At 41.7% G+C, this 26,094-nt stretch overlaps 1 protein-coding gene and 2 long non-coding RNA genes across 6 annotated transcripts; 2 read left to right on the plus strand and 1 right to left on the minus strand.

Moving 5' to 3' along the window:
• Positions 1-763: 763 nt before the first annotated feature.
• Positions 764-1,867, plus strand: LOC110385557 (uncharacterized). Its single transcript, XR_002430824.3, has 2 exons — positions 764-954; positions 1,290-1,867. It is a non-coding gene; the product is annotated as an uncharacterized LOC110385557 (long non-coding RNA).
• A 16,104-nt stretch (positions 1,868-17,971) lies between these two features.
• On the minus strand, positions 17,972-21,687 carry LOC134200020 (uncharacterized). 3 transcript variants are annotated; one of them, XR_009974765.1, is made up of 6 exons: positions 21,238-21,687; positions 20,852-20,962; positions 19,820-20,141; positions 19,487-19,571; positions 18,727-19,001; positions 17,972-18,615 (listed from the first exon to the last, which is right to left on the minus strand). It is a non-coding gene; the product is annotated as an uncharacterized LOC134200020 (long non-coding RNA). The 3 variants fall into 3 exon arrangements; XR_009974764.1 differs by lacking the exon at positions 21,238-21,687 and having other exon boundaries at positions 17,974-18,615; positions 20,852-21,089; XR_009974766.1 differs by lacking the exons at positions 20,852-20,962; positions 21,238-21,687 and adding an exon at positions 20,258-20,302 and having other exon boundaries at positions 17,974-18,615.
• On the plus strand, positions 21,084-24,607 carry R2D2 (protein). 2 transcript variants are annotated; one of them, XM_038014726.2, is made up of 5 exons: positions 21,084-21,204; positions 21,687-21,872; positions 23,297-23,593; positions 23,668-23,794; positions 23,873-24,607. In XM_038014726.2, the coding sequence occupies exons 1-5, from the start codon at positions 21,127-21,129 to the stop codon at positions 24,127-24,129; spliced, it is 945 nt and encodes a 314-aa protein (XP_037870654.1). In that variant the 5' UTR covers positions 21,084-21,126; the 3' UTR covers positions 24,130-24,607.
• The last annotated feature ends 1,487 nt before the right edge of the window (positions 24,608-26,094 follow it).

Raw genomic sequence — 26,094 nt, forward strand, 5'->3', positions numbered from 1 at the left:
GTCTATGGGCTCCGGTAACCGCTTAATACCAGGTGGGCCGTGAGCTCGTCCACCCGTCTAAGCAATAAAAAAATTAATACTTTTATATTGTGTCGGACAGGACACCCGCGGCTTCCACCCAGTGTGGGTCAGTACAAGACTTATCCTGTGAAAGCTCTCCATCGCTCACGACCATGTACGGGTACACCGACTGTTAGCACTCCCTTAGGAAACTGCCATGATTACTCTACTTTAATTAACCACACACAATATAAGCGAAGCCCATCTTGCAGTTGCCGCAACAGATCGCTCGTAATTCGTGTGGTAATGAGATTGCATAGAAGGGTGAACGAACTCACGAACCACTTGCCATTAATCAGGTACAGAATCCCACAGACAGCACAACGTTAATGCTACCGTGACCCTTGAAACAGGTCAAAACTCAATACTGAGTTTCGGTTTCAGGACGATTTGTTGAGCGATACGAGTGAGCTGGCTTATACAGGCTTTGTTTGTTTGTTTCAGACAAATAATTAGGGTTCCGCACAAAAATAACATAAAATTGTGAACAACGTTCGATTCAAATAGTTTTATTTAATAACCGATAAAACAACACACAATAACACAGCAAAGTGGCCGAGCTAAGTATGTTTCGTTGGTGTCATACGGGTAGAACGATTCCTATAGGTAGGTACATATATAGAGAGAAGTGTAGGTACATGTAGGTTGTTATCGTGACTTCGTAGCAAATTCTGCATAAACCTATTAAACCTCGATGCTTAGCGAATATTGTTGTTGTCAAGGCGTCTGAAAGCTTTATGAAAATAATGAGTTTTATCGACCGAAGACGTCTACTCTACACTCCCTTTTCAACCTACATATTATTAAATCTATGTATATCTACATTACCGTGTTACATTGAGACTTTATCATGCTGCTACATTTTGAGCTTTGAGGATTCTGTCAGATATTAAGGTGTGAGTCTGATCTTAATACTCTTATTATCTAATGGTCCGGCCGCAGTTACGCAGCCGACCACCTCTAAAGGCTGATACATTTCCATATCTCATCCAATACCAATATGTAGCAGTTTGCACTCCCCTTATTCTTAAAGTTACCGTCGCCTGAGGAATAAGACGCCAAGTGTACTCGTATCAACCAATGTGGTTATGTCGGTGTTTAAATACACAAATTCTAATAAAATACGTACTTAACAGTGTTCCAAAAACGATTACCACGAAGAACAAATAACATTATGGAACATAAATGAAACTCGCTAAAATTATAGTTTGCGTAATTGTTGGTTGCAGGGTGTGGTGGAAGCCCGCCCGGCGCGCGCCACCACCCGCCCGTCTCTGTCGCGAAGCAATGCTGCGTTTTGGTCTGAAGAGTGGAGCAACACTATTAAAATATTAACTATTCGTACTTCTTATCTCATGTCTTAAGATGATATTGATGTGATATTGATTTTTATATCTATAGGCTCCGGCAACCTCTTAACAACAGGAGCCCGTGAGCTTGTCGATTCATCGTGTTTCAACGACTTGTAGGAGCACATTAAGTCGTTTTACATGAAATTTTGAGTCCTCTCCACAGAAAAACATTAGTCAAAAAGAAAATTAAAAGAAATGTCGAAAATGTATAAAAAATAAAAGTTAAAAAGTCGACAAATAAAACGATATCAAGCGTTAGCTCTGAATCTCATTGTCCTCTGAATGCCTGTATGTTTGTATGAAGCGCCCAAAACAGCAAAAGCGCCGAGATTAGAGGGGCTGCCAGGCACCCGACCCTCGTACCTGATTTATAGCTTACAGACACCCTTTTGTAACAGCCTCTGATCTCTGCGAATTTTCTCTACTAAAACACAAAATAAAACTACTTCAAAATTTGTATGTTTATTTATTTATTAATGTAGGTGGATATTTTGCAGCATCAATTCGCAGTGAGATGAAATGCAAGATATTTCAAATTTATAATCATTTGTTCTCATTTGGGTGTCGTTTATTTACTTCTTAAATAATTGCAGTTTGTTTTTGCGCTGTAAAACAACATATTCAATAATAATAATAAAGAGATGCGTGAAATGTATGGTTTCGGGAGAGCACGGGGCACGTCTGCCGGAAGCGACGCGACGCGAAGGTCCAGCTACATATTGGTGCGTTCTGACAAGTTCGTACTTATCATCATATCATTAAACGGTAATGTTTTCCGTTCTCGTCCCGTTTGTAGTTTGTGCCCGTGTCGACGCGGCACGGTCGGCACGGCATGCGGCACGACACTTTCAGGGTCCAGAACCGTTTATTTCCACCTTAAGTTATTTATTATTTGACTGTTGAAGCGAGTCACGCGCTCTCACTAGTCGTATGAAAAGTGATTTCTCCCGCTTCGACAGGTGAAATAGCTGTTTCCCAACACGTTGGAAGCCGGGATTGACTCATCCATCAATGTGCCCGAGAAATTAATGAATTTATGCGCTCGTTTGGCGACGACCGCGGGGACCTAACGCAGCGTACCTACACTATACGTTCACTACACGTTCACTACACACGAACATAATACGGAACTCATTTAGGTTATAGGGAGATCAATATCGGTGTGGAACAAGCGGTCAAGAACGATTTTCATACACAAAGTATCTTATTTTACTTTTTTATTGCTTATATGGGTGGACGAGCTCACGGTGTCAAGCGGTTACCGGAGCCCTAGACAGCAACAACAGAAAAGGCCGCCACCTACCTTGAGACATCTGGTGGCGGGCGGTGCCGTAGCAAAACGAGAGGACGGGATCATCCTTTACAATTCCTTAGAGTCCTCACCGAACATACGATATAAATCTACCTGCGTAATAACGTCATTTTAGTCACGTAATCATCATTTACTGAATATTTATACTAATTATATGATGTTATATTTATATATTCATATGTTTTTTTACCTCTATTTATTATTGCCACAATAGGCAGACGAGCATACGGTCCACCTGGCTTACGTTGTTCATGGACATACGGACGCCAGTACTGCCAGGGGCACGGCTAAATCACTGCCTACCGATATCTTCCATGATATATTGTGAGTCCACTGCAGTATGCAGCGGTGCCTTAATGTTGCTGAATTCCATTAGCAGTGACAACTCACTATCAGCATTGATTTGTCAACTTTGGCAAAAAATCTGAACTTCCGCATTCCCCTTCAAAAGAATTGCCCTTTTTTTATTGCCCTCGTAGGCAGGCGAGCATACGGCTCACCTGATGGCGAATGGTTACCGTCGCCCATGGACTTCAGCAATGCCAGGGGCAGAGCCAAGCCGCTGCTTACCGCTTATACCCCTTAGTAAAGTCATAGCGCTCGGGAAACACCGTGGAGGGGAGCTCATTCCATAGCCGTATGGTGCGTGGCAAAAAAGTCCTCTGGAAACGCACTGTGGATGACCGCAGTGGCTCCAGGTAGTATGGATGAACTCTACTCCGGTGGCGGACGGTGCGATGGTAAAAACGAGATGACGGTATCATCTGGAACAATTCCTCAGAGCCCTATTGTCGGGCCACTTTCAAATGTCTACTGACCCTAACAATAACACTGTGTGCGACATCCCCGACCTTTGATGCTTCTCCCTTATGCTCTGTTCGTAGTAGTACCACTATTTTCATCTATTTTCCTCCACAATCACCCTGTTCATGTTGAGAAATCGTGATAGACTATCACCACTCTACCTTTTGCAAAAAGGGTGCCGAGACTGACGTGGTGATGTCTATGGGCTACAGTACTCTCTAAATATCAGGTTAGTTTGGACCAATACGCTAACACAATACCAATAGCGACTTACATTATACAAGAACAATGTCGGAATCAATTCGCGGGAGGAAATAGGCAAATAAAAACGACAATGTGTTGTTGCATTTTGTGATCTATTCCAGGGCATCAGCATTCACGTTGTGGTGTCTATGAGTCCGTCAACCACATAACATCAGGTAAGCTGTGAGCTCGTGTAGGTACCGTCTAAAGCACGGGTTAATCTCGCCGCACGAACCACTCAAATTGTTATTGTATGCAGTTGTACATTTTTTAAATTATAATATTTTATTTTTCCTGGGTAAGTAATATGTTTTATTATCATTACACAGAAGTAGGGAAAATGAAATGACATTTTTGTTATAGGATGGTATAAATCGATATCAGTAGGCAGGGCGTCTTACCATGGATCGCCACGGGCCATAGAAAAGTTACATTTGCGAAACATCGGAAAAAAATATTTAAATCAATAATGAGATGATGATAAATGAGAAAAGAATAAGCTTCTAGGTGTGACTTTTTTTTTATAGCTTAGATGAGTGGACGAGCTCACAGCTCACCTGGTGTTAAGTGGCTACTGAAGCCCATAGACATCTACAAGGTAAATGCGCCACCCATCTTGAGATATAAGTTCGAAGGTCTCAGTATAGTAAAGCTACAACGGCTGCCCCACCCTTCAAGCCGAAACGTGTTACTGCTTCACGGCAGAAATAGGCGGGGTGGTGGTACCTACCCGTGTGGACTCACAAGAGGTCCTACCACCAGTAACTAATTACGCAAATTATAATTTTGCGGGTTTGATTTTTATTACACGATGTTATTCTTTCACCGTGGAAGTCAATCGCGAATATTTGTTAAGTACGTATTTCATTAGAAAAACTGGTACCCGCCGGCGGGATTCGAACACCGTTGCATCGCTAGATACGAATGCACCGGACGTCTTATCCTTTAGGTCACGACGCGTTCTATACATTATAAATATAAAAAATGGGTTAGCAATAGAGGTATAGGAGAGGTGTTTGTCTGCATAGAGTGATGCAGTATGTGAGTCAGAAGGAACAGATGCGGCGTTCGTGATTACGTTACACGTCTCGGCTGGTCTTGGAATCACAAGAAAATACAAGTCGTTCAGTAACGGGTCGGAGGTCGTAAAACACGCGGGAGGCGCTCACTCCAACGCTCACTCTGACAGCAGATACTCTTGACATAAACAAGCTTTTATTACAAACATTCAACGTTTATTTTTCCAAGGTCTCTGTGAGAGCACCGCCGGCGCGTGCCTGTCCGCTACATTCCACCAATCAGACACAAAATCAATAGTTTTCCTATGTTGCCGAGTCGATGCCGCAATCTTTACGATCTTGCGACGTGGCGACATGGCGACTAGTCCTCGTCAGGGAAACACTGATGCGAGGGCTCGCCAAGTATTTGTATCGCCACGGCACCGGTCGACAAGGTCGGAGCCGTCCCCTGCTGCGAGAATCGCGCTGCTGGTATACTTAGATAGGCGCAGCGCACCACCAGTAGTGCGGAGCGCGGGGGGAGCGCGCAGGGGTGCGCGGCGGGGTGGGCGGTGCAGTGTTCTGTTGACCCAGTTCGACGTCGTTAATCGTATCACGTGAAAAACCTTGCGTGTGCCGGTCGTTGACCTGCGGTCGCCCCTTCAACCCTGCCGATACCTTGCCAGCGCTGCTGTTAAAACTTCACTGAAGGCACCACATCCAAATCTAAAATAACCCTTTACCTCATTCCTTGCAAAAAGGAAAACAAAGATAAGACAGGAACACGTGAGTCGACTAGAAGAGACGGAGCCGGGCCTTTATAGTTAAACTCTAAACTAGTTTTGTAACTCAGACAAGAATGTGTCAAACGCAGTAAATGATGCAAATTCCTGTCATTTAATATTACAAATGTATAAATGTATATATTGATATTTGAACCCTTAATTTGAAAGCTTATGTAAGCATAAACCACGCGTTAGTCACCATTACATTGTGCGCAAAGCAAAATGAAGAGCATCGCCATCGAGTCATCACGACGCGCCTTGTGTTAAATGCCTACACGAGCCCGTGGACATCACAATGTGAAACCATGATACATGAGGTTTTTTTTTCCCAGGCGGCTTATTGAGCGAGACGAGCATACGGTCCACCCGATAGTGAGTGATCACCGTCGCTCATGGACGTCAGCAATGCCAGGAGCAGAGGCAAGCCGTTAACAATCCAACCCTTCAAACCGAAATGCATGACTTGCTTAGGTAAAGTAGTGACACCTACCCTTGCGGGCTTACAAAACTGCCAACGGAAAATTATTACCCAAATTATAAATTGTGAGTTACTATATCCACGTTGTTGTTTTATATGCAGCGGCTGGCTACGCCCCCGGCAGTGCTGACATCCATGAACAATGATCACCACCCACCACCAAGTAGGAGGTATATTCGTCAACTGTACAATAGCAATGGCAATTAATAACACTCATCAAGTGGGCTTTGGGCTCGTATGCCTATCGACACCATCAAAAAAACTAAAGTTGTCAGGTTCAGTTAGCACCCCAACACAGGAAATAAAGTGCTCATTAAGTACCTACCTACCTACTTTGTTATTTTTAATTTGAGTGATAATCCTTATTTGAATATGTAGCTGTGACAATCCATTACAAAACACATTCGACGAAGGCCTGAATCGCACTAACGACAGCTCCGCTATCGAACGACAAACCACGCGAGGGATCTCCCTCTTTGACATTACAGGTCATCCATGCTGGAAGCGCTGCGTGGTTGTTGCTGAGAACGCAGATACTTCTATTTTCCCATATGCTTAGAACACAAGCGTTGATTTTAGTTGAGCATTTTAGCCATACAAGCCAGTCTCTGTGCTTTCCGTATACTTTATTTGTATATCTCTAGGTCTGTTATTAGCCACATCACACTATACAAAACTACCTAAATCAGCAGCTTATACATCAATCGATACTTTGTTCTATTGAACGTCTATGAAAGTTATTACTTTGGATCAGATGAATATTATGAAATATATCTGTGTCTGTTAGCGACTTACGGTGCTTACGTTATGATGAGCACGGACTCCGACACAGGAGGTCGGTAAACTCATTTCATTAAAATACTTATTTCTGCTCGATATGTCAACTCTCAACTTTCCATAGATATTTGTTACGGGCATTTAAAGAAGGTAAAGCGTATATAAAACAGTCCAGTCGCTGGACTGCACAAGGGCGGTACTGCCGACACAGAAGCAGGTGACGTCATACAATACCTACTAAATTGCCAATAACTCGGATGATTTATGACGACGCAACTTCCTATAAACAGGCATTTACTAATCGAAGCGAGCCCGGCTGACCGACTCTCACACTCTGTAACTGTTTCGCCTGTTTGCTGTAATTTGCTTCGATTTACATGATTTTAACAATTAAATGATGTTTAATGACATTCTTCTTTGTCAGACTCATCAGTCGTTCATATTGTGATCTCCTATGTGGCTGTGTTTCAACAAAACATGTTCTTAGAATAATGACATTATATGAATTAACATATACCTACATGTAACTAGATTTTGAAACAATGCAAATTTAATTTATCTACAACGAGAAATTTTTGCACAAAGTGTGAGCGCGAGCAATGCGTGATGGACGCAATGACCGGCGACAGGTGCAACGCATTACCGACTGCTTCCGCAGCCGCCGCCGTCGTGCATGACGCCACGCTAATGGAACGCAAGAAAGCTCCCCAGATCGTTCTATCATGCGCCTGTCAAAATATAATCGAATCTGGCTTCAAGGCGCTTGTGGTTCGATCTTATTCCTTCCTTCATTGTAAAATTCGTTCACGAGCACGTCTCGATAATGTATTTATTTAGGAAATGTGTACTTGCTCCCGGAATTAGAACTCGGTCATAGTCACTACCTACAACACTCTAGGCGAGCAAATAGGCTGGACCAATGTAGTCTTCAACCAAAAAAAGTTAATGATTAGTCGACAAAAGGAAGAGTTCTTTCAACGGGTCCACATTCCCCTTATAATGTGGATTTCAGCAATACAGGTCAGGAGATTGGGATGGAATGGGTGAATTTTATGTATCCTACCCATGGAGCGGCTCCGCTGTTCCTCTGGTGACCCTAACATCAGTGCGGGCCGACTTAAAGACGTGGTGCTTGAGGAAATGGAGTTGTTCATTCTTTTTTTTGAGGTACACGCTGGGGGTCCTGATAATAAAGCCAGTAGGGACGCTGCACACCTCAAGAGGTCCGTCTATGCAGCATGGAATTATGGTTACGAGATGTCAGGATCCTAGCGTTTCCGGGGAAGGCAGAAATTTAACGCCGCTTCTAGGTCCTATAAGGGGACTATTGCCAAAGCGTAATCGGAATACGTTACCAGAATTCGCGAGCGACGGAAGAGCTATCCCTCCGGGAACCGTGCTTTCTCGTTGCTGGCTAAGGCTGCAGAAGGTAACTTCTGCAGGTCTAGTCTGGAGTCTAGCAGGCTGACCTTCTGGTCAAACTCTTTGCCTCGTACTTGACTTTGGATGACGAGGGAGCCAGGCTGCCCAACATCTTCCGGTGTGACAGCTCCCTGTCTGAGATTTGTCACACAGCGTGTGGTCACGCAGGAGCTTTGGCTTCTCGATGTCCATAAAGCGAGTGGGCCGGACTGCATTCCCGCAATGGTTCTAATAAAGAATTTTTTTTTTATTGCTTCGATGGGTGCACGAGCTCTGAGCCCTCCTGGTGTTAAGTGGTTACTGAAGCCTACAGACATCTACGACGTAAATGCGTCAACCACCTTGAGATATAAGTCCTAAGGTCTCAAGTATAGTTACAACGGCTGCCCTACCCTTCAAACCGAAACGAATGAAGGGTAACCGGTCGGACCGCTAACGGATAACTTCATTGCTTTCGGTGATGGAGCGAATCATAAACATCCAGCTCCTTAAGTATCTTGAGGATCGCCTGCTGATCAGTGACCGACAATACGGTTTCCGTTACGGTCATTCAACTGGTGATCTTGTTGTATACCTAACACATCGATGAGCTGAAGCCTTGGCAAACAAGGGCCAGGCTCTCGCTGTAGGCCTTGACATCACGAAAGCCTTCGACAGGGTCGGGCATAGGGCACTTTTATCGAATATTGCACCTTACGAAATCCCCGAGGAACTCTGCCAGTAAATCGCTAGCTTTTTGAATGGACGGAGCATCACAGTCACCATTGACGGCTGTTTCTCCGATACTATAACCATCAACACTGGTATCCCACAAGGTTCGTGGCTCGTTTTTATGCTACATGTGTTCAAAACAAAATGTGTCGGAAGTGGAGAACTCTCTGAGACGGGTCTCTGAGTGGGGTGAACTGGGACCCTTTTGTCATGGTGCCACAATTTCGCCAAATTGGCTTCAAAAATGTTGAGAGTTCTCAATAGAGCGAAGCAGTATTTCACGCCTGGACAAAGACTTGCGCCCTACAAAGCACAGGTCCGGCCTTACGTGGAATAGTGCTCCCACCTTTGGGCCGGGGCTCCCAAGTTTCCCGAGCGCTATGACATGTCCTTCTTCAAAGCAGTCTTGCGGAGGGTACTCAGTAATAGGCAGCGGCTTGGCTCTGCCCCTGGCATTTCTGACGTCCATGCGCGTCGATAACCACTCACCATCAGGTGGGCCGCATGCTAGTCCGCCTACACAGGCAAGAAAAAAAATTTGCTTACGACTCGCATTAGCCCAACAAAATTCAATCGATACATATGGTAGTTATACCTATATTGTGCTGTGGCGGTGGCTGCTGTAATCTTTAGAAACTCTTTGTTCTGAAACTTTTCAATGCGCCTACTCACTCTTTTCAAAAGAATAAATATATCACTACAGTCAATTTAACATGAAATGTCACAATAGCCGCCACGTATGCCAGAAGCTGTAAGTCCAAACACATTGTAATGTGAATAATCGCAAGGTATGAGAGGGAAGCGAGCGAGGGTGGACGCGGGAGGCGCGTGCGCGAGTGCCGTGCTGCGCGTGCTGATTGTGTACGCCAGCATTGTGCTGGTGCACTCGCTACTGTACTGGGGCCGGCGACTGTTGCGCGCATGGCTCGCCGGCCGCGCACCTGGCCCGATCCGAGCTTCACGCGCCGCCTACTCCTCGCTGCGACCTGGCTCGTCTTCATCTACATGTTCCTCCTGACTTTGTTCGAACTGATCGAACTACTGCGACCAAAGCCCGCGCGCTTGGCGCCCAGAACATGCCAGCCCTCTTCGTCTGCTTGTCCCCAATGTAGAATATTTATTGAAAAACTTGAATAAACTGTTTATTTCCGAAACCTCATCGATTTATCTTTGGTCTCACATTTTTTCAACCTGATGTCCTTCAGTATTCAAAATGTAGAAATAAAATGGTATATAATATAAATAAAATACTAGCCGTGGCAGGGCCCATCGAGAACCCGCGCATCCGCGCTACCTAGGTCTGCAGCAAAACAGTTGTGCATTTTGTTATGATGTTACTCTTATTATACTCGTAATTATTTTTACTTTTTATTATTTTAGTCCATAGAGATCACTACGTGAATGCCGCTAACGACGATCTGTCTCAATTGTACACCCGTAGTGAGGCAGCCCTTCTAACTGCAACCGTAATAAACTGGATGGGGGCAGCCTTGTGGGCTCGCAAGACGCCCTACGTCACCAGTTGTAGAGTCAATACATTTGAAACTTTGACCTCATACCTCATAGTGAGCCGCGAGCTCGTCAGCCTTGATTGCCATTATACCTACGTACATATGTACATTGATCTGTCCTAGGATGAATGTAACAACCCGAAAACTCTAAAACAATTCGTGTTTAATTAAAACAATGTTTTGAAAAAGAGTTGATTTGTAAGTAAGATTGAGTGTTTGATCTCGCGGATCGTTTAGAACTTTTGTGTCTACGGAGGGTGTCGGCGGCGCTCTCTGTGTTCTGCACCGTAACTTCCTTGTGGATGGAGCGTGCTCTCCGGGAGTTGTTCGAGATGATCTCTCGTTCTCTTTTTTATCATATTTTCAGTTTTATCACGATACTGATTTGATTTGATAGTCGTCGTGGCCTAAAAGATAAGACGTCCGGTGCATTCGTGTTGAAGCGTTGCACCGGTGTTCGAATCCCAAGCGGGTACCAATTTTTCTAATGAAATACGTACTCAACAAATGTTCACGATTAACTTCCACGGTGAAGGAATAACATCGTGCAATAAAAATCAAACCCGCAAAATTATAATTTGCGTAATTACTGGTGGTAGGACCTCTTGTGAGTCCGCACGGGTAGGTACCACTGCCCCGCCTATTTCTGCCGTGAAGCATTAATGTGTTTCGGTTTGAAGGGTGGGGCAGCCGTTGTGACTATACTGAGACCTTAGAACTATATCTCAAGGTGTGTGGCGCATTTACGTTGTAGATGTCTATGGGCTCCAGTAACCACTTAACACCAGGTGGGCTGTGAGAGCTCGTCCACAATTCTAAGCAATAAAAAAAAAAAAAAAAGATGGGTAAAAACAGCTTAAAGAGAGAAGCTAAAAGTAAGACTCAGCTGGGCTGGGCAGAGTTCGGTAAACTACATGGAGTCTTTTCATCGAACGTCCCACAGTGCCTAATAACGAAAGTTTTCAACCAGTGCATCATACCGGTTATGAGTTACGAGACGTGTAGAACAACGTGGCTAGTCCCTCAGTTCAATGTTGCTCAGCGACAATTAAACTTAAACTGAAAGCTATTACGTATTGAAATTTCAAAAACATTAGAGACTAGCAATATTTCGTCGCAACACCGTGTCGCCGCGTCTGTGAGATTTCTTTCGTAAGACAACAATTAAGTGTATTATCTATGGACAGACTTTTTGGCGGGAACACGAAGTGTGAAATTGTGTGATTTGTTTTATTTTGTGTATTTTGTGCTTCTTCAGGTTTAAATGTGTAATCTCTCTTCTATATCGTTCCCTCACTACTGAGGATCGCGACCACATGTGACGTTCTTCCACTGTGCTCGATCATGGGTGGCATGAACCGCATGGTACAGACTACCACAAAGTGCTTCTCTTATTAGATCTGACCATCTGGCTGGTGTTCTGCCCACGGCGCGCTTGCCCTATATGTAGTTTATTAACTGTTTAATATCTGTGAAAGTGCACAAATGTGGGAAAATGAAACAAAGCTGCTGGACGTAACTTCTCGGGATCCTCCAAAAAGTCCACTGAAATAAACTCAGTCAATGACCACCATTTTACTGAGATTATTCCCGATCCTGCGGACAGAATGGAAAGCAGTCGACGTCGCCCAAAACACGTCATCTCGGATCCTCCCGATCCACTAACGATGCTTTTAGGTACTTCAAGCACCGGTCACCGTTCTCGTCGAACCCGTCGCTTGCGACGAAGGGCTCGACGAGTAAATTAACTCTCAGACACAGCCCACTGAGTTTCTCGCCGGATCTTCTCAGTGGGTCGCGTTTCCGATCCGGTGGTAGATTCTGCGAAGCACGGCTCTTGCTAGGGTTCGTGTTAGCAACATCGTCAGGTTGAGCCCCGTGAGCTCACCTACTAAAGTTAGGGTTACGCTGACATAGCCTCTCAAGGCTATCAGCTTAGGTAGGAAAAACAAAACAAAAAAAAAACAGATTATATTTCATCGCATATCATCTCATCTCATTTCATTTAATTTCATCCCAGTTGATTAATGTCTCAAATTAATCATCTTCATTTCATTTCGCTCCATATCAGTCAAACCTGGATAACCGAGAGTTCAAGGGAGCACAATCTCATTTTTTTTATTTTTATTTCCTACCTAAGCTGATAGCTTTGAGAGGCTATGTCAGCGTAACCCTAACTTTAGTAGGTGAGCTCACGGGGCTCAAACCTGACGATGTTGCTAACACGAACCCTAGCAAGAGCCGTGCTTCGCAGAATCTACCACCGGATCGGAAACGCGACCCACTGAGAAGATCCGGCGAGAAACTCAGTGGGATGTGTCTGAGAGTTAATTTACTCGTCGAGCCCTTCGTCGCAAGCGACGGGTTCGACGAGAACGGTGACCGGTGCTTGAAGTACCTAAAAGCACCGTTAGTGGATCGGGAGGATCCGAGATGACGTGTTTTGGGCGACGTCGACTGCTTTCCATTCTGTCCGCAGGATCGGGAATGTAGTTACCGGCGGCCACGATGAGAGGGTTCTCGTGTCGTGCCGCTTTATCGAAGTGGCGCATGGACGCCGACTGCAGATACTTACTGATGGACTCTAAGTCCAGGTCGTCATGGAGGTCGACATTCCTGACGAACCACGGGGCTCCGACGGCTATCCTGCAAAAGCGGGATTGAATGATTTGAAAGGATTTTAAGTGTATGCGGGCCGCGTGAGCGAACACTACACTTGCATAGGTCATGACGGGGCGTATGCAAGTTTTGTAGAGTGTCACCTTATTTCTAAGGGACATTTTACTTCGCCTACATATCATCGGGTAGAGACGTCCTAGGATGAAGGCGGCACGATCGCGTACCGTCTTGATGTGGGGGCGGAATGTCATCCTACTGTCGAGGGTGACGCCTAAATATTTGACCTTCGGGGCCCACGGTATGGGCTGGTCGAACATCGTGATTGGGCGAACGGCGGGGGCGGGGGTGTTGACGCGCCTAGTCGGGAGAGGGATGCTCAGCGTGGTGTTCGGAGGGCGACCCCTTTTGAAGAGCACCGCTGTGCTTTTCGTGGGGTTAATGTCGATGCGCCACTTCCAGAACCACTGTCCCATGGTGGTAGCTGCGGTCTGAAGTCGTCGATGAAGCAACGCCTTCTTCCTACACGAGTAGTCGATGGCGGTGTCATCGGCGAAGAGCGCCAGATGGGTCTCCGGAGACCGGGGTATATCGTTGATATACAAACTGAATAGTAACGGGGAGAGGGCGGAGCCTTGCGGGACTCCGGCTGTGACGTGACGGGGCCGGGAACGCGTTCCCTCGACTCGATATCGGAACGAACGGTTCGACAAGTAGTCTCGTATGATGAGCACGAGTCTGTCTGGCACTCCCATGTTATACAGTTTGTATATCAAACCAATCTCATTCTCGCTTATACTAACCCGAGTTTCTCGCTAATGCACCCTCTGAATTTCAATTCGCGATTTTCTGGATTCAAACGCATTCACTATTTTAAGTTTATAACCTGATGACAATACTTTAATTTTCCGTTTTGACATAATACAGAACAAAACTTTCCTTCGCAATTGATAAACGATAAACTGAGTAAGTCCGACAAATAGGACGTTATACAGGCACACGTGTCCATTCGAAAAGAATGCGATGAAATAACAACGTTATTTAGTTCCACGATATAGAATAGGTTCAACATTGACGAGAAAACAATACAAAAACAATGGTAGGAAGTACCACGAAAGTTAAGAATGAGTCATAAAATAGCAGATGTTAAATTTGTAATTTGTTTTGTCATTTGTATCACCTAAATAATATAAATAAATCATTCTCGATTGTTGCTCGATTGTTGCTTATAGAGGTATAGATAAGTACCAGTCTCACTTACGGAGGTCCATGAGGGAAAAACGACTCTCCCTTACAAAGGTTTCTGTTTCTCGCTAATAGAGGTTTTGGGAGCTTAAAATGACGGGTCCTGGTTATTAATCTCATTTATAGAGTTTTCTCACTTATCCAGTTCTCACTTACCCAGGTTTGACTGTAATATAATTTTTCATAAAATTAAGAATATAAATAAAGGTCTTAGTTACCAGATCATAAAATCCCTTTAAAAAAAACATAGATTATACACTTATTATTTGTAAGGCTGTATGGGCTTAGATCCCCTTGTCTTTCCTAACAAGGAAAAATTGTACCAAAAAAAAAACTATTTGAGAGTTTGAGAGGTACCTACCTAAATGTAGGTACGAAAAAAGCGCGGGAAGCATAAAATTTGGCGGTCGTGTTTTTTATTTAAAAAATTTTTTAATTATCGTATAGTTGGATTAGGATAAGTTTGTACATATTTTTTATATATTTAATTTTTCTTTATTTAGTGTATTTAATTTCGTCGTCGGGTAAGTCTTTTTGACCTTGTTTCGTAAAATGGACCCCCCGGGAGATCCCGGGGGGACTCTTGCTTCTAATAGTTTTAATATTTTACAAGTAAATGACGAATGTGACTTATCGTCAGTGCCCGCAGTGGCGCATAATGTTGTTGTCGAGCATGACGATTCTACTGTAGATACCGATTACTCCGGACATCAAACATCTGTAAATCGCAAACGTGCATCTCGCAGAATTTGTAGACACTGCAATAGGAAAAGGAGCAAGTGTGACTCGAAAGGCAACACCGTCTGCCAGTGCCAATGTGAGGAAAGTGGTCCTAATAAAGCCTTAAAGATTAATAGCTCTGTTCATGATCCAGTGTCTACTAATATATTTCCTAATCATCCGACTCAAATGGAAAGTAATGATGTCACTCCTAGATTTATAGGAAGACATAAATATTGTGACTCGGATGCTGCCCCTTACGTCATTCATATTCAAAAACAAATACAGGCATCTAATGACAATACCATTTTGCACCCAATTTCTTTTGGCAAATTTTTGAAAAATTATTCTATTAAAAATATTGTTAATGGTAGTCTTAAGAGAATTGGTAGAAACAGGCTATCACTAACATTTGAAAATTTTAATGTGGCTAACAATTTCATGGATTTAGATATTTTAGAGAAGAATAAATATAGAGCATTCATTCCTACCTTTCAAGTTACTCGCATGGGTATCGTTAGAAATATTCCTACAGAATGGTCTGAAGAAGAAATAATTAATAATATCAGTGTTCCGTTAGGTTGCGGAAAAATCCTAAAAATTAGGAGATTAAGAAGAAAAATCACTGTAAATGATAATAAAACTTTTATTGACACAGAATCCGTGGTAATAACATTTGATGGACAGGTTTTACCTAAAAGAGTATATATGTGTTTTACATCATTACCAGTTGATTTATACATTTATCCTACAGTTCAATGTTTTAATTGCTGTAGATTCGGTCATGTTAGAGCTCAGTGTAGATCGAAACCGCGTTGTTTTAAATGTGGTCAAGATCATACAGGAGATTCTTGTAATGTAGAGGAGGAAAATGTTTCCTGTTGTCTTTGTAACGGCTTACACTTTGCTATAAATAAGAAATGTCCAGAATTTGAAAGACAAAGGGCCATAAAGCAGACAATGGCGAACAGTTGTGTGTCATACTTGGAAGCATGTAAACTTCATCCTCCAGTGTATAAATCGTATGCTGATGTTCTTTCTTCAATTCCATCGGATCGTAAGAATCATTCAACGTTTCATGAATCTACTGCCCCCAGCCCAGTAATTGCCAGTAAAAGTCCATCGTCATATAAAAAAACAGTTTTTATGAAACCTCGATCTCCCTTTAAAGGTGATAAAGGTTTTGATCAAAGGGCCCATAGAAATCTTACAAGAGATTACGATGCTCCATCTCCTTCTAATGGCTGTGCTTTAAAATTTAATGAAAATTCCGAATCTCCTGTGGCTGAAATAATTATTGCTCTTATTAATTTACTTGCTCCTAATAACGCTACACCGTCCAACGCAGCTGATATCATAAGACAAATTTTAAACAAAACATACAATGGCTCCACAAATAAAAAAGATGATTCAGTGGAACTGTCGAAGTATTCTAAGTAAAAAGTCTGATCTCATTCACTTAATAAATAAACACTCTCCAATCATAGTTTCTTTACAGGAAACATGGTTGAAAAGTATATATCCTTTCAAAATCAAAGGATATACCTGTATCCGTGAAGATCGTATTGACGGGTACAGTGGTGTTGCTCTTCTTGTAAATAGTGTTCTTAGCTTTAAACTTGTAGATATACCTGATCATAGTTTTGGTTTATCCATTATTGCGGTCATTGTAAATAATATATGTATAGTTAGTGTATATATTCCCCACCCTTCTGTAGAGATTTACAAAGAGTTTATAACTATTATTTTGAATCTTCCTAGACCAATCATAATAATGGGTGATTTTAATGCTCACCATCAAACATGGGGAAGCTCAATATCTAATGAATTTGGAGATATAATTCTTGATTTTGTTAATGAACAGAATTTGTGTATTTTAAATTCTGGAAGTCCAACTCGTAGAACTGGTCCTGATCAAATTGTTAGTGCTCCTGATATATCTATTTCCTCCCCATCTCTGGTGCCGTCTTTGTCCTGGAAAACATTAAAATTAAGTTATGGAAGTGACCACTATCCTATTATTATTTCATTTTCACACAATAACATAGTAATTAAGGATCATTCTAAACATAAGTCTACAATAAAGTACAACCTATCTCAAGTAACAGATGAGGATTGGAAAACGTTTCAATCGCGTTTGGATATTAAACTTGCCAACTGTGAAAATATTAATAACTTAGATTCTGATGCACAAGCAAAAATTTTAGCTTCTGCTTTTATAGAAACAGCTGATGAAGTTTTCCCTTCTAAAAGCCCTTCTGGTATTTTTATTCCTTCTCCTCCTTGGTGGGACCGGGAGTGCACTCAGGCGGTAAAGGAGAGAAAAGCAGCCGAATTATTATATTTAGAAGAAACTATTACAGAAAATTTTGATATTCTAACAGAAAGAATCAATAGTACTCGGAATCTTTTATTAAAAAAGAAACGAGAAGGTTTTAAAAAATTTTGTGCTTCGATTTGTCCTAATATCTCACCTTCTGAAGTATGGAACCAAATAAGAAGATTTAGATCTGCATATAAAGAAAATACAGTCAAAGACTTGCCTTATGATCTGGCTGACAAGTTTCTTGATAAATTAGCTCCCCCTTATGTTCCAGAAGAATGTTTAGTTCTTATCCCGTCTGTCCTTCCTTTCTCATGTTCAGATCCAGTTTCAGATTTTGATTTACCTTTTTCATTTAATGAACTGAAGGGGGTAATCTCGAATCTTAAGGACTCTGCTCCAGGTGATGATAAGATTCCTTATTCTTTCTTTGTCCATTTGAGTGATTCTAGTCTCACATATTACCTCAACCTTATAAATTCTATGTTCATTACATGTGTTATCCCAGAGTCATGGAAAAAACAAATTATTTTACCCATTCTCAAACCGGGTAAATCTTCATCAGATGTATTGTCATACAGACCCATAGCTCTCACATCTGTAATGTTGAAAATTTTAGAACATTTAATTAAAATTAGACTAGAATGGTTTGTGGAAAGTAACAGTTTACTCAGTGACAGTCAAAACGGATTTAGAAGGGGTAAAAGCACAATGGACAATCTTGCTATCTTTATAGTGGATATTTTGGTAGCTTTCTCAAACTCTGAATCTATTGTAGCTGGATTTCTGGATATTTCCGCTGCATATGATAATGTACATATTCCTACACTGCTTTACAAATTACAGAAAATAAGGGTTCCTGTTAGACTTGCTAACTTGATTATTACTATAATGTCAAATCGAACTATCATTTTAAACTCTACCTCTTCAGATTCACAACAATCTAGAACTTTATGGAGAGGTCTTCCTCAAGGATCTGTGTTAAGTCCAATTTTATACAATATATACACTTGTGATTTGGAAGAGACCCTTGGAAATCAAGTAAGAATTCTTCAATATGCTGATGACCTCCTTATGTACACTTGCAATAAAGACATACATAAAGCTTGCTTATCCCTTAGGAATTCATTTCTAACTCTTAAATCTTGGTTAGATAATAATGGACTTTCCCTTTCTGCCTCCAAAAGTTCTATTGTTGTATTCTCTAGAAAACGTTCTCTTCCTCCAATTAGTATATTGTATGAGAATGAATTAATTTCTGTAAATAGTCATGTTAAATTTTTAGGTTTAATTTTAGATTCAAAATTGAATGGAATTCAACATTGTAATTACATTACAAACAAGTGTTTGAGTAATATGAATATCTTACGTTCTCTTGCCGGTGTATGGTGGGGTGCCCACCCATTCAATTTAAAACTTTTATATAATGCCATAGTAAGATCAGTTTTAGATTATGGTACTTTTTTACTTCAACCAGGGGATGTGAATGCTTTCAAAAAACTAGACACTATACAGTCTAAGTCACTCAGAATTATCACTGGAGCCATGAAATCTAGTCCTGTTACAGCATTACAGGTAGAATGTGTTGATCCTCCTCTTCATTTGAGACGTCAATATTTATCTGATAAATTCGTTTTCAAATCCCTACAAATTCAAAATAATCACATTATTACCAAACTTAAAACTTTAAATGAACTCATAGAATACTCTTCATTTTGGAAACATAAACAGTTACCATGTTTAATAATTAGCTACAGAAAATATTTGTCTATTCAAACTCCAACTAATCACTCTCATATTTTCCCTCTATTTTGTGTAAACTATATGGCATTGATTTTAAAACCGGATATTCATCTTGACATGGGTATTTCTAAGTATCAACCCCAACCAAATACTAACTTTAATTTTGTAATAGACCAAGACTGGAATGACTATAACCATATATATACAGATGCTTCCAAACACCCTCAAGGTTGTGTTGGTGTAGGAGTCTACCATTCGCAATCAAAAATAGTTGAAAAGATAAAATTACCATCTGAAACATCAGTGTTCACTGGTGAATGTTTTGGAATATACAAGGCCATAGAATACATTTTGATATTCAAACTAAAGAAAACTTTAATACTAACCGATTCAAAGAGTTCTTTACAGGCTCTTGCAAAATTTCCTTTTAAATCTCAACCGATTTACCCTATTCTCTTAGACTGTAGAAACCTGTTAATGAAATGTATGGATCAAAATCTTACAGTATCATTTGTATGGATACCTAGCCATTGCGGAATTAAAGGAAATGAAATAGTTGATAGAATTGCAAACGAGGCTATCAATTGTGGTGATATTTATTATTTCAAAAATTATAGTCATGATTTAGTTAGCCTTCCTAAAACATATTTGAATAATGCTTGGAGTGCACAGTGGTATAATGGCGTTAAAGCAAAATATTACCGAAGGGTACAACCAACCATTCCTTCCAAACCATGGTTCTACAAATATAATTTTAAACGCCACGAGACTTCCAGTTTGATACGGATGAGATTAGGCCACACGTGTAGTCCGGCACATCTAGCGACGATCGGAGTGCTGGATAGCAGTAAGTGTGAGTGCGGTGCGGACATTGGCGATTTAAATCACATTATTCTTTCATGTCCCCTTTTTGATCATTCACTTCTTTATAGTTCTTTATCATCACTTAGTATTCCTTTTCCTATATCTGTACCTTATTTATTACATACAGTAGACCCAGTTATTTATAAAATTATTATCTTATTCCTCAACAGTTTTAACCTAAAATTATAATTATATATATTATTTATTCTTCCTAATTATATTAATCCTAATCCAATTTTCCTGCCTAAACCTTATCTAACTTATATTTTCTGATTTGATTTTTGCTTCCTAACCTTTATTTTGAAAGTGGCAAATAACACTTGGTGTTGGGTCCAAAAAGAAAAAAAAAAAAAAAAAAAAATGTAGGTACTATTAGATTTAAAAATTTAATTATTGTTAATGATTTTGGTATGTACCTACATATGGATCTAGTTATTTAACTATCTATTTATCATTATTAATGTTTTTAATTAGATAAAAAACAATATTGTTATTGATCAATCTATTTATCAATATTAATGATTTTGATTTAGATAAAAACAATATTGTTATTGATCAAAATCATTATTAATTTAATTAAATATTCCAATATGTTTGTGTTATAATGCAAAAATGTGACGCCAAAAGGCTCAAGAGAAAACTTGCAACCTACATAACAATAATAATCTTCATAATTATTATCAAAAAGTATGTATGTATAGACTACAGGGTTTTATTGTTGTAGACCTAGGGTACCCAGCTGGTACATAGGCCCCTCACAAGTTGTCTCCACTTGACCCTGCCTTGCGCCAGCTCCTTACGATAACTCCAGGTCATGCCGGCAGTTCTCATCTTGCTCTCAACGGTGTGTCGCCAATGTGTATACAAATGTGCCACCAGATCTTCACCTACTACGCAGTGGCCCCTCAAACGCGATCGATGCTGCATTGATTCTGCTGCTCCGTCGTGTGGCCTATCCAACGCTATTTCCAGTTGGCAATGTCTTGCACGATGGGGACCTGGTCACATTCAGTCCAGAGATCTTCATTAGAGATAGTGTTTAGCCAAAATATGCGGAATATCGACCTCAAGGTCTTATTTACAAACAAAATTAATAAGGGTACATTATTAAAATTACAGCTTTTACTGTTCCAGTTTTAAGCTTTAAAAATCTAACAACAAGATGAAAACTCCCATAACAGTACTGCAAGAAATGATGATGAAACTTGGACAGATTCCAGAGTATGAATGTGTTGCTCAGGTATGAATGTGGGTAATTAAAATTGAACCTCACCTTAAATTGGTGTTATTTTGTAGACAGATGGGCAAACAATTAACCTTATAGTGACTGGTCACAGTAGTTCTGGGAAATCAGCAATTCCCAGAGCACAGACTAGCAACTGCCTGCCTCTGAAAGGTCTTCTCAAATTTTGAATAAAAAGTTGCAGCAGGTGTGCTGCTTAAAATGATATACACAATCATGTCATACTTGCACAGAACACTCATACACCATTTTCCATTAGATGAAATTTATGGTCTGCATTTAAAGGGAATATGCTTTGCTGCAAAAATATACACATATTTTTTAAGCCTGAAATGTACATTTATTTTCAAAAGTGGTAAAGGTATGACTAGATGGGAGTATTGAGAGAAGCATAATATTATCTTAATAAAGCATAATTTGATGTTTGGCAGTTAACAAGACAAATAATTTAATTTCTGAATGTCGTGATATTCCCACAGTCAGGGCCCCAACACCAGGCCACATTTGAGTTCCGCTGTAAGGCTTTAGGTGAGTCTGTCTCTGCTTCTGCACGATCAAAGAGGGAAGCAAAGCAGGAAGCAGCCCGTGCCATGCTGTTGTGTCTTTCTACAATAGGTCACCGTGTACCCCCACCATTTGCTACTGAATTTACACAACCCTCTCATGTAAGTAACATCTCAATTATCCAACTGATATAAATTTTTTTTATTGCTTAGATGGGTGGACGAACTCACAGCCCACCTGGTGTTAAGTGGTTACTGGAGCCCATAGACATCTACAACGTAAATGCACCACACACCTACAAATATAAGTTCTAAGGTCTCAAGTACAGTTACAACGGCTGCCCCACCCTTCAAACCGAAACGCATTACTGCTTCACGGCAGAAATAGGTGGGGCAGTGGTACCTACCCGCGCGGACTCACAAGAGATCCTACCACCAGTAATTACGCAAATTATAATTTTGCGGGTGTAATAAAATTACACGACGTTATTCCTTCATTGTGGAAGTCAATTGTGAACATTTGTTAAGTATGTTCGTTCATTAGAAAAATTGGTACCCGCCTGAGATTCGAACACCGGTGCATCGCTAAATACGAATGCACCAGACGTCTTATCCTTTAGGCCACTTTGAATTATAACTAAAGATATACATACTCTCTGTAAAATGTACCATAGTACATCATTACATCTGTTATTGAAAGGCGATTGCATGCAGCATGCGAATGTTGCGATGGATGTGTGGAGTAACGAGAATGGATAGAATACGGAATGAATATGTTAGAGGAAGTCTGAAAGTGGCACCTGTGACAGAGAAGTTGAGAAGTGCGCATTTGGGATGGTATGGACATGTGATGAGACGAAATGAAAATGAGGTTGGTAAGAAAATGTTAACTATAAATGTAGAAGGATATAGACGAAGGGGTACACCTAAGAAGAAATGGATGGATTGCGTGAAAGACGATATGGGTAAGAGGGGAGTGAGCGAAGAAATGGTATATGATAGAAGAGTATGGAAGGAGAAAACATGTTGCGCCGACCCCAGGTAACTGGAAGAAGGGCAGGATAATGGTGATGATGATGAGTTACATCTGTTATCGTGGTTATAAATGGCTTCATAAATTATGTACTCTGTAGTGATGGTATTTGTTCTAGTTTTAATAAAAGGGATTGCTAAGCGCAGGTTGTATAAAGACAGACACACAGTGAGCTGACTTGTTACCCAACACATGTGTATTATGTTTTATTATTTTATTCAAAATTCACTAAATAAAATAATAAAACATAATATACTCATATCAAGCAACACCTTATGCTGGGGAGTAATCCTTCATATAAATGCCTTTTTGTTATGAAATATTGCGTGTTCACAAAACAATTTCCATGTAAAAAGTCAAATCAAGCTGTAGTGTATTAAAGAAATAATAAAACGTAGTAGTATGTATGTCCTATTCAAACTAGAATGCTTGATTGCTTTGTTGCTGCAACGTCTGTTTTCAGTTCCGTTTTTTTACCCTTCTGTTCATTATCTTGCCTGTCGCTGCCATGTCCACATTTTAAACTCATTACGACGACTGTATTTACTTCCAGAGTAACCAATCGGCTGGCGAGTGCTCCGAGGGCAAAGCGCCCACAGTGGACAGTCGCAGCTATGTGGCGCTGCTGAAGGAGCTGTGCGAGGAGTACAAGCTGCCGGGCGTGGAGTACGCGCTGGTGGCGGACACTGGGCCCGCGCACATGCGCCTGTTCAGCGTGCGCGCCAGCATCGGCCTGCACTCGCGCGACGCCAGCGGCACCACCAAGCGACAGGCGCGACAAAAAGCCGCAGCCGACCTCTACTTGTTCCTGCGTGAAAACCTCTCGCGTCTCACTCATGATTTCGTTGAGGTACTTAAAACTTCTGTCCAATGGACCCTCATTCTTATCACATTACATTGATCATCAACTGTAACGGTCCACAGGAACAAGCGCTGGTGCGAGCCCACGAGCGCGCCATGGAGCGGTTGGTGGAGACCACTCCCGCGCCCTGGAAGCCGGACCTCGGCCAGCGCGTCTCCGAGTACCATTACGGCCTCATCTCGCACACGGGTGAGTGCACCGCGCGCTCCAGGCGACGCCTCCCTGTAGTGCTTGATCAGTGCTTGAGACGCGCGATGGTTGACACAGATCCCGAAAAACGCATGGCGGCTCGAGCCGTGCTATCCGAGACGGACGACATAGAGGAGGCGGCTGAGCGCGCGGCCGCGGCGCTGGAGCTGCAGACGTGCTGGGAGACCCTCGACCCGCTCCACGTGCTGAAGCTAGATGCGGCCCCGGCTCTAGCCTTCAGCGGACACTCGCGCGCGGACGCGGCCCGGGCGGCTCTGCGGTACCTGCGCCGAGCCCTGCGCGACGTCTCCCCTCCGCCGCCCGCCGCTCTGTGACCGCGCTGTGACCGCACTGTGACCGCGCTGTGACCGCACTGTGACCGCGCTGTGACCGCACTGTGACCGCGCTGTGACCGCACTGTGACCGCGCTGTGACCGCACTGTGACCGCGCTGTGACCGCACTGTGACCGCGCTGTGACCGCACTGTGACCGCGCTGTGACCGCACTGTGACCGCGCTGTGACCGCACTGTGACCGCGCTGTGACCGCACTGTGACCGCGCTGTGACCGCACTGAGCGTTTCGTAAGGTCGTTCACGCATCTAAGCATTTTAAAAAATGATTTTGCAAAACAGACGAGACAGCAAATAAAATTAAAGTTAATAATGAAAAAAGGAGTCCTATTTTATTATATATTATCTACCTAAGAAAATTATAAGTTTATCACATGGCTAGATGATTTTTTTGTAATCTTGCTGTGTAATAAAAACGTGTAATGTTGCTTCTGTAATAAAAACTAATATTTTCAACTGTAATTTTTTTTTATTAAGCTTCTTGAGCGTCATCTAACCTAAAACTTAAAAATCGAATACAGTCAAATGAAGTTAGGTAAAAAACCATGAACTTCCATGAACCATGAATTCTAAGGTCTCAGTATAGTTACAACGGCTACCCCACCCTTCGAACTGAAACGCATTACTGATTCACGGCGGAAATAGGCAGGGTGATGGTACCTACCCGTGCGGACTCCCAAGAGGTCCTACCACCAGTGAGACCTTAAACCTTAAAGTTACTTACCGTAATTATAACATAAGTACAGTAAATTTGTTGTCATGTCATTCGTAAACGCTGTTAAATTAGGAGTTATACATTAAAAACTACCTCAAATCTCATTCGTATCACTGGTTCGAAATTCAAATTCTAACTTGTTTGCTATTTTTCCAGTAATGCCAAATGAAATTCGGCAATTATATTTAATCAGTATTTATTACAACAAAGGAAAACTAACTGGATATTAGAACATTATAAAAAACAAAAGAAGTACGATTTCTAAGCTTTTAAAAAAGTTCCTATTTAAATTGTCATCCGTGTTGGCGTTATCAAATGCGTAAAATGAAAAATATAAATGAATATTATATCATATTATCAATAAATGAGTGATTGACTTGATTGTAATGAAGCATTTTTTATTCTGTACACGCCTAAATACGAAAAAGATGAAAAATTAGAGAGTTTAAATTCATGACATCGTTACTTTTTTGGCCGCAAAATTGAAAACTACCCAGATACAGTATTGACCAAATTTTTCTCAGAAATGTATAATATACGTAATATTGTATCAATGTGCCACTTCGATAAAGCGGCACGACATGAGAATCTTCTCATCGTGGCCGCCGGAAACTACACAGCCGATCCTGCGGGCCAAACGGTCGACGTCGCTCAAAACACTTCATTTCGGATCCTCCCGGTCCACTAACGGTGCTTTTAGGTACCCCAAGCTCCGGTCATCGTTCTTGTCGAACCCGTCGCTCACGACGAAGGGTTCGGCGAGTAAATTAACCCACAGACCCAGCTCACTGAGTTTCTCGTCGGATATTCTCAGTGGGTCGCGTTTCCCATCCAGTGGTAGATTCTGCGAAGCACGGCTCTTGCTAGGGTTCGTGTTAGCCGCATCGTCAGGTTTGAGCCCCGTGAGAGAGGTCTGTCTGATCATAGGCTTAGGTAAGAAAAAAAAACTTAAATACAACATAATCATATTGCGTAGTTTATAATAATAGAGCAATGATATTTAAGAACGCAACCAAGGGATTTCCTTGATGTAGCCGTAGATACCTATAATATCAAAATAGTGTGACATTTCGGAGGGGCGAAGTATCTGATTAAATTCCACACGACAATCAAACCGTATTTTAAAAAGATGGTCCATTACTTCACAAAGTAGATTACAAAAGTATTGACCTAGGAACAAAGATGCGACCTTAGGTTAGGTTAGCTTACCATGCCCGGCTCCGACCCTTATGGC

The sequence above is a fragment of the Bombyx mori genome, chromosome 13 (genome assembly GCF_030269925.1).
Source record: "Bombyx mori chromosome 13, ASM3026992v2".
Taxonomy (NCBI): Eukaryota; Metazoa; Arthropoda; class Insecta; order Lepidoptera; family Bombycidae; genus Bombyx; species Bombyx mori.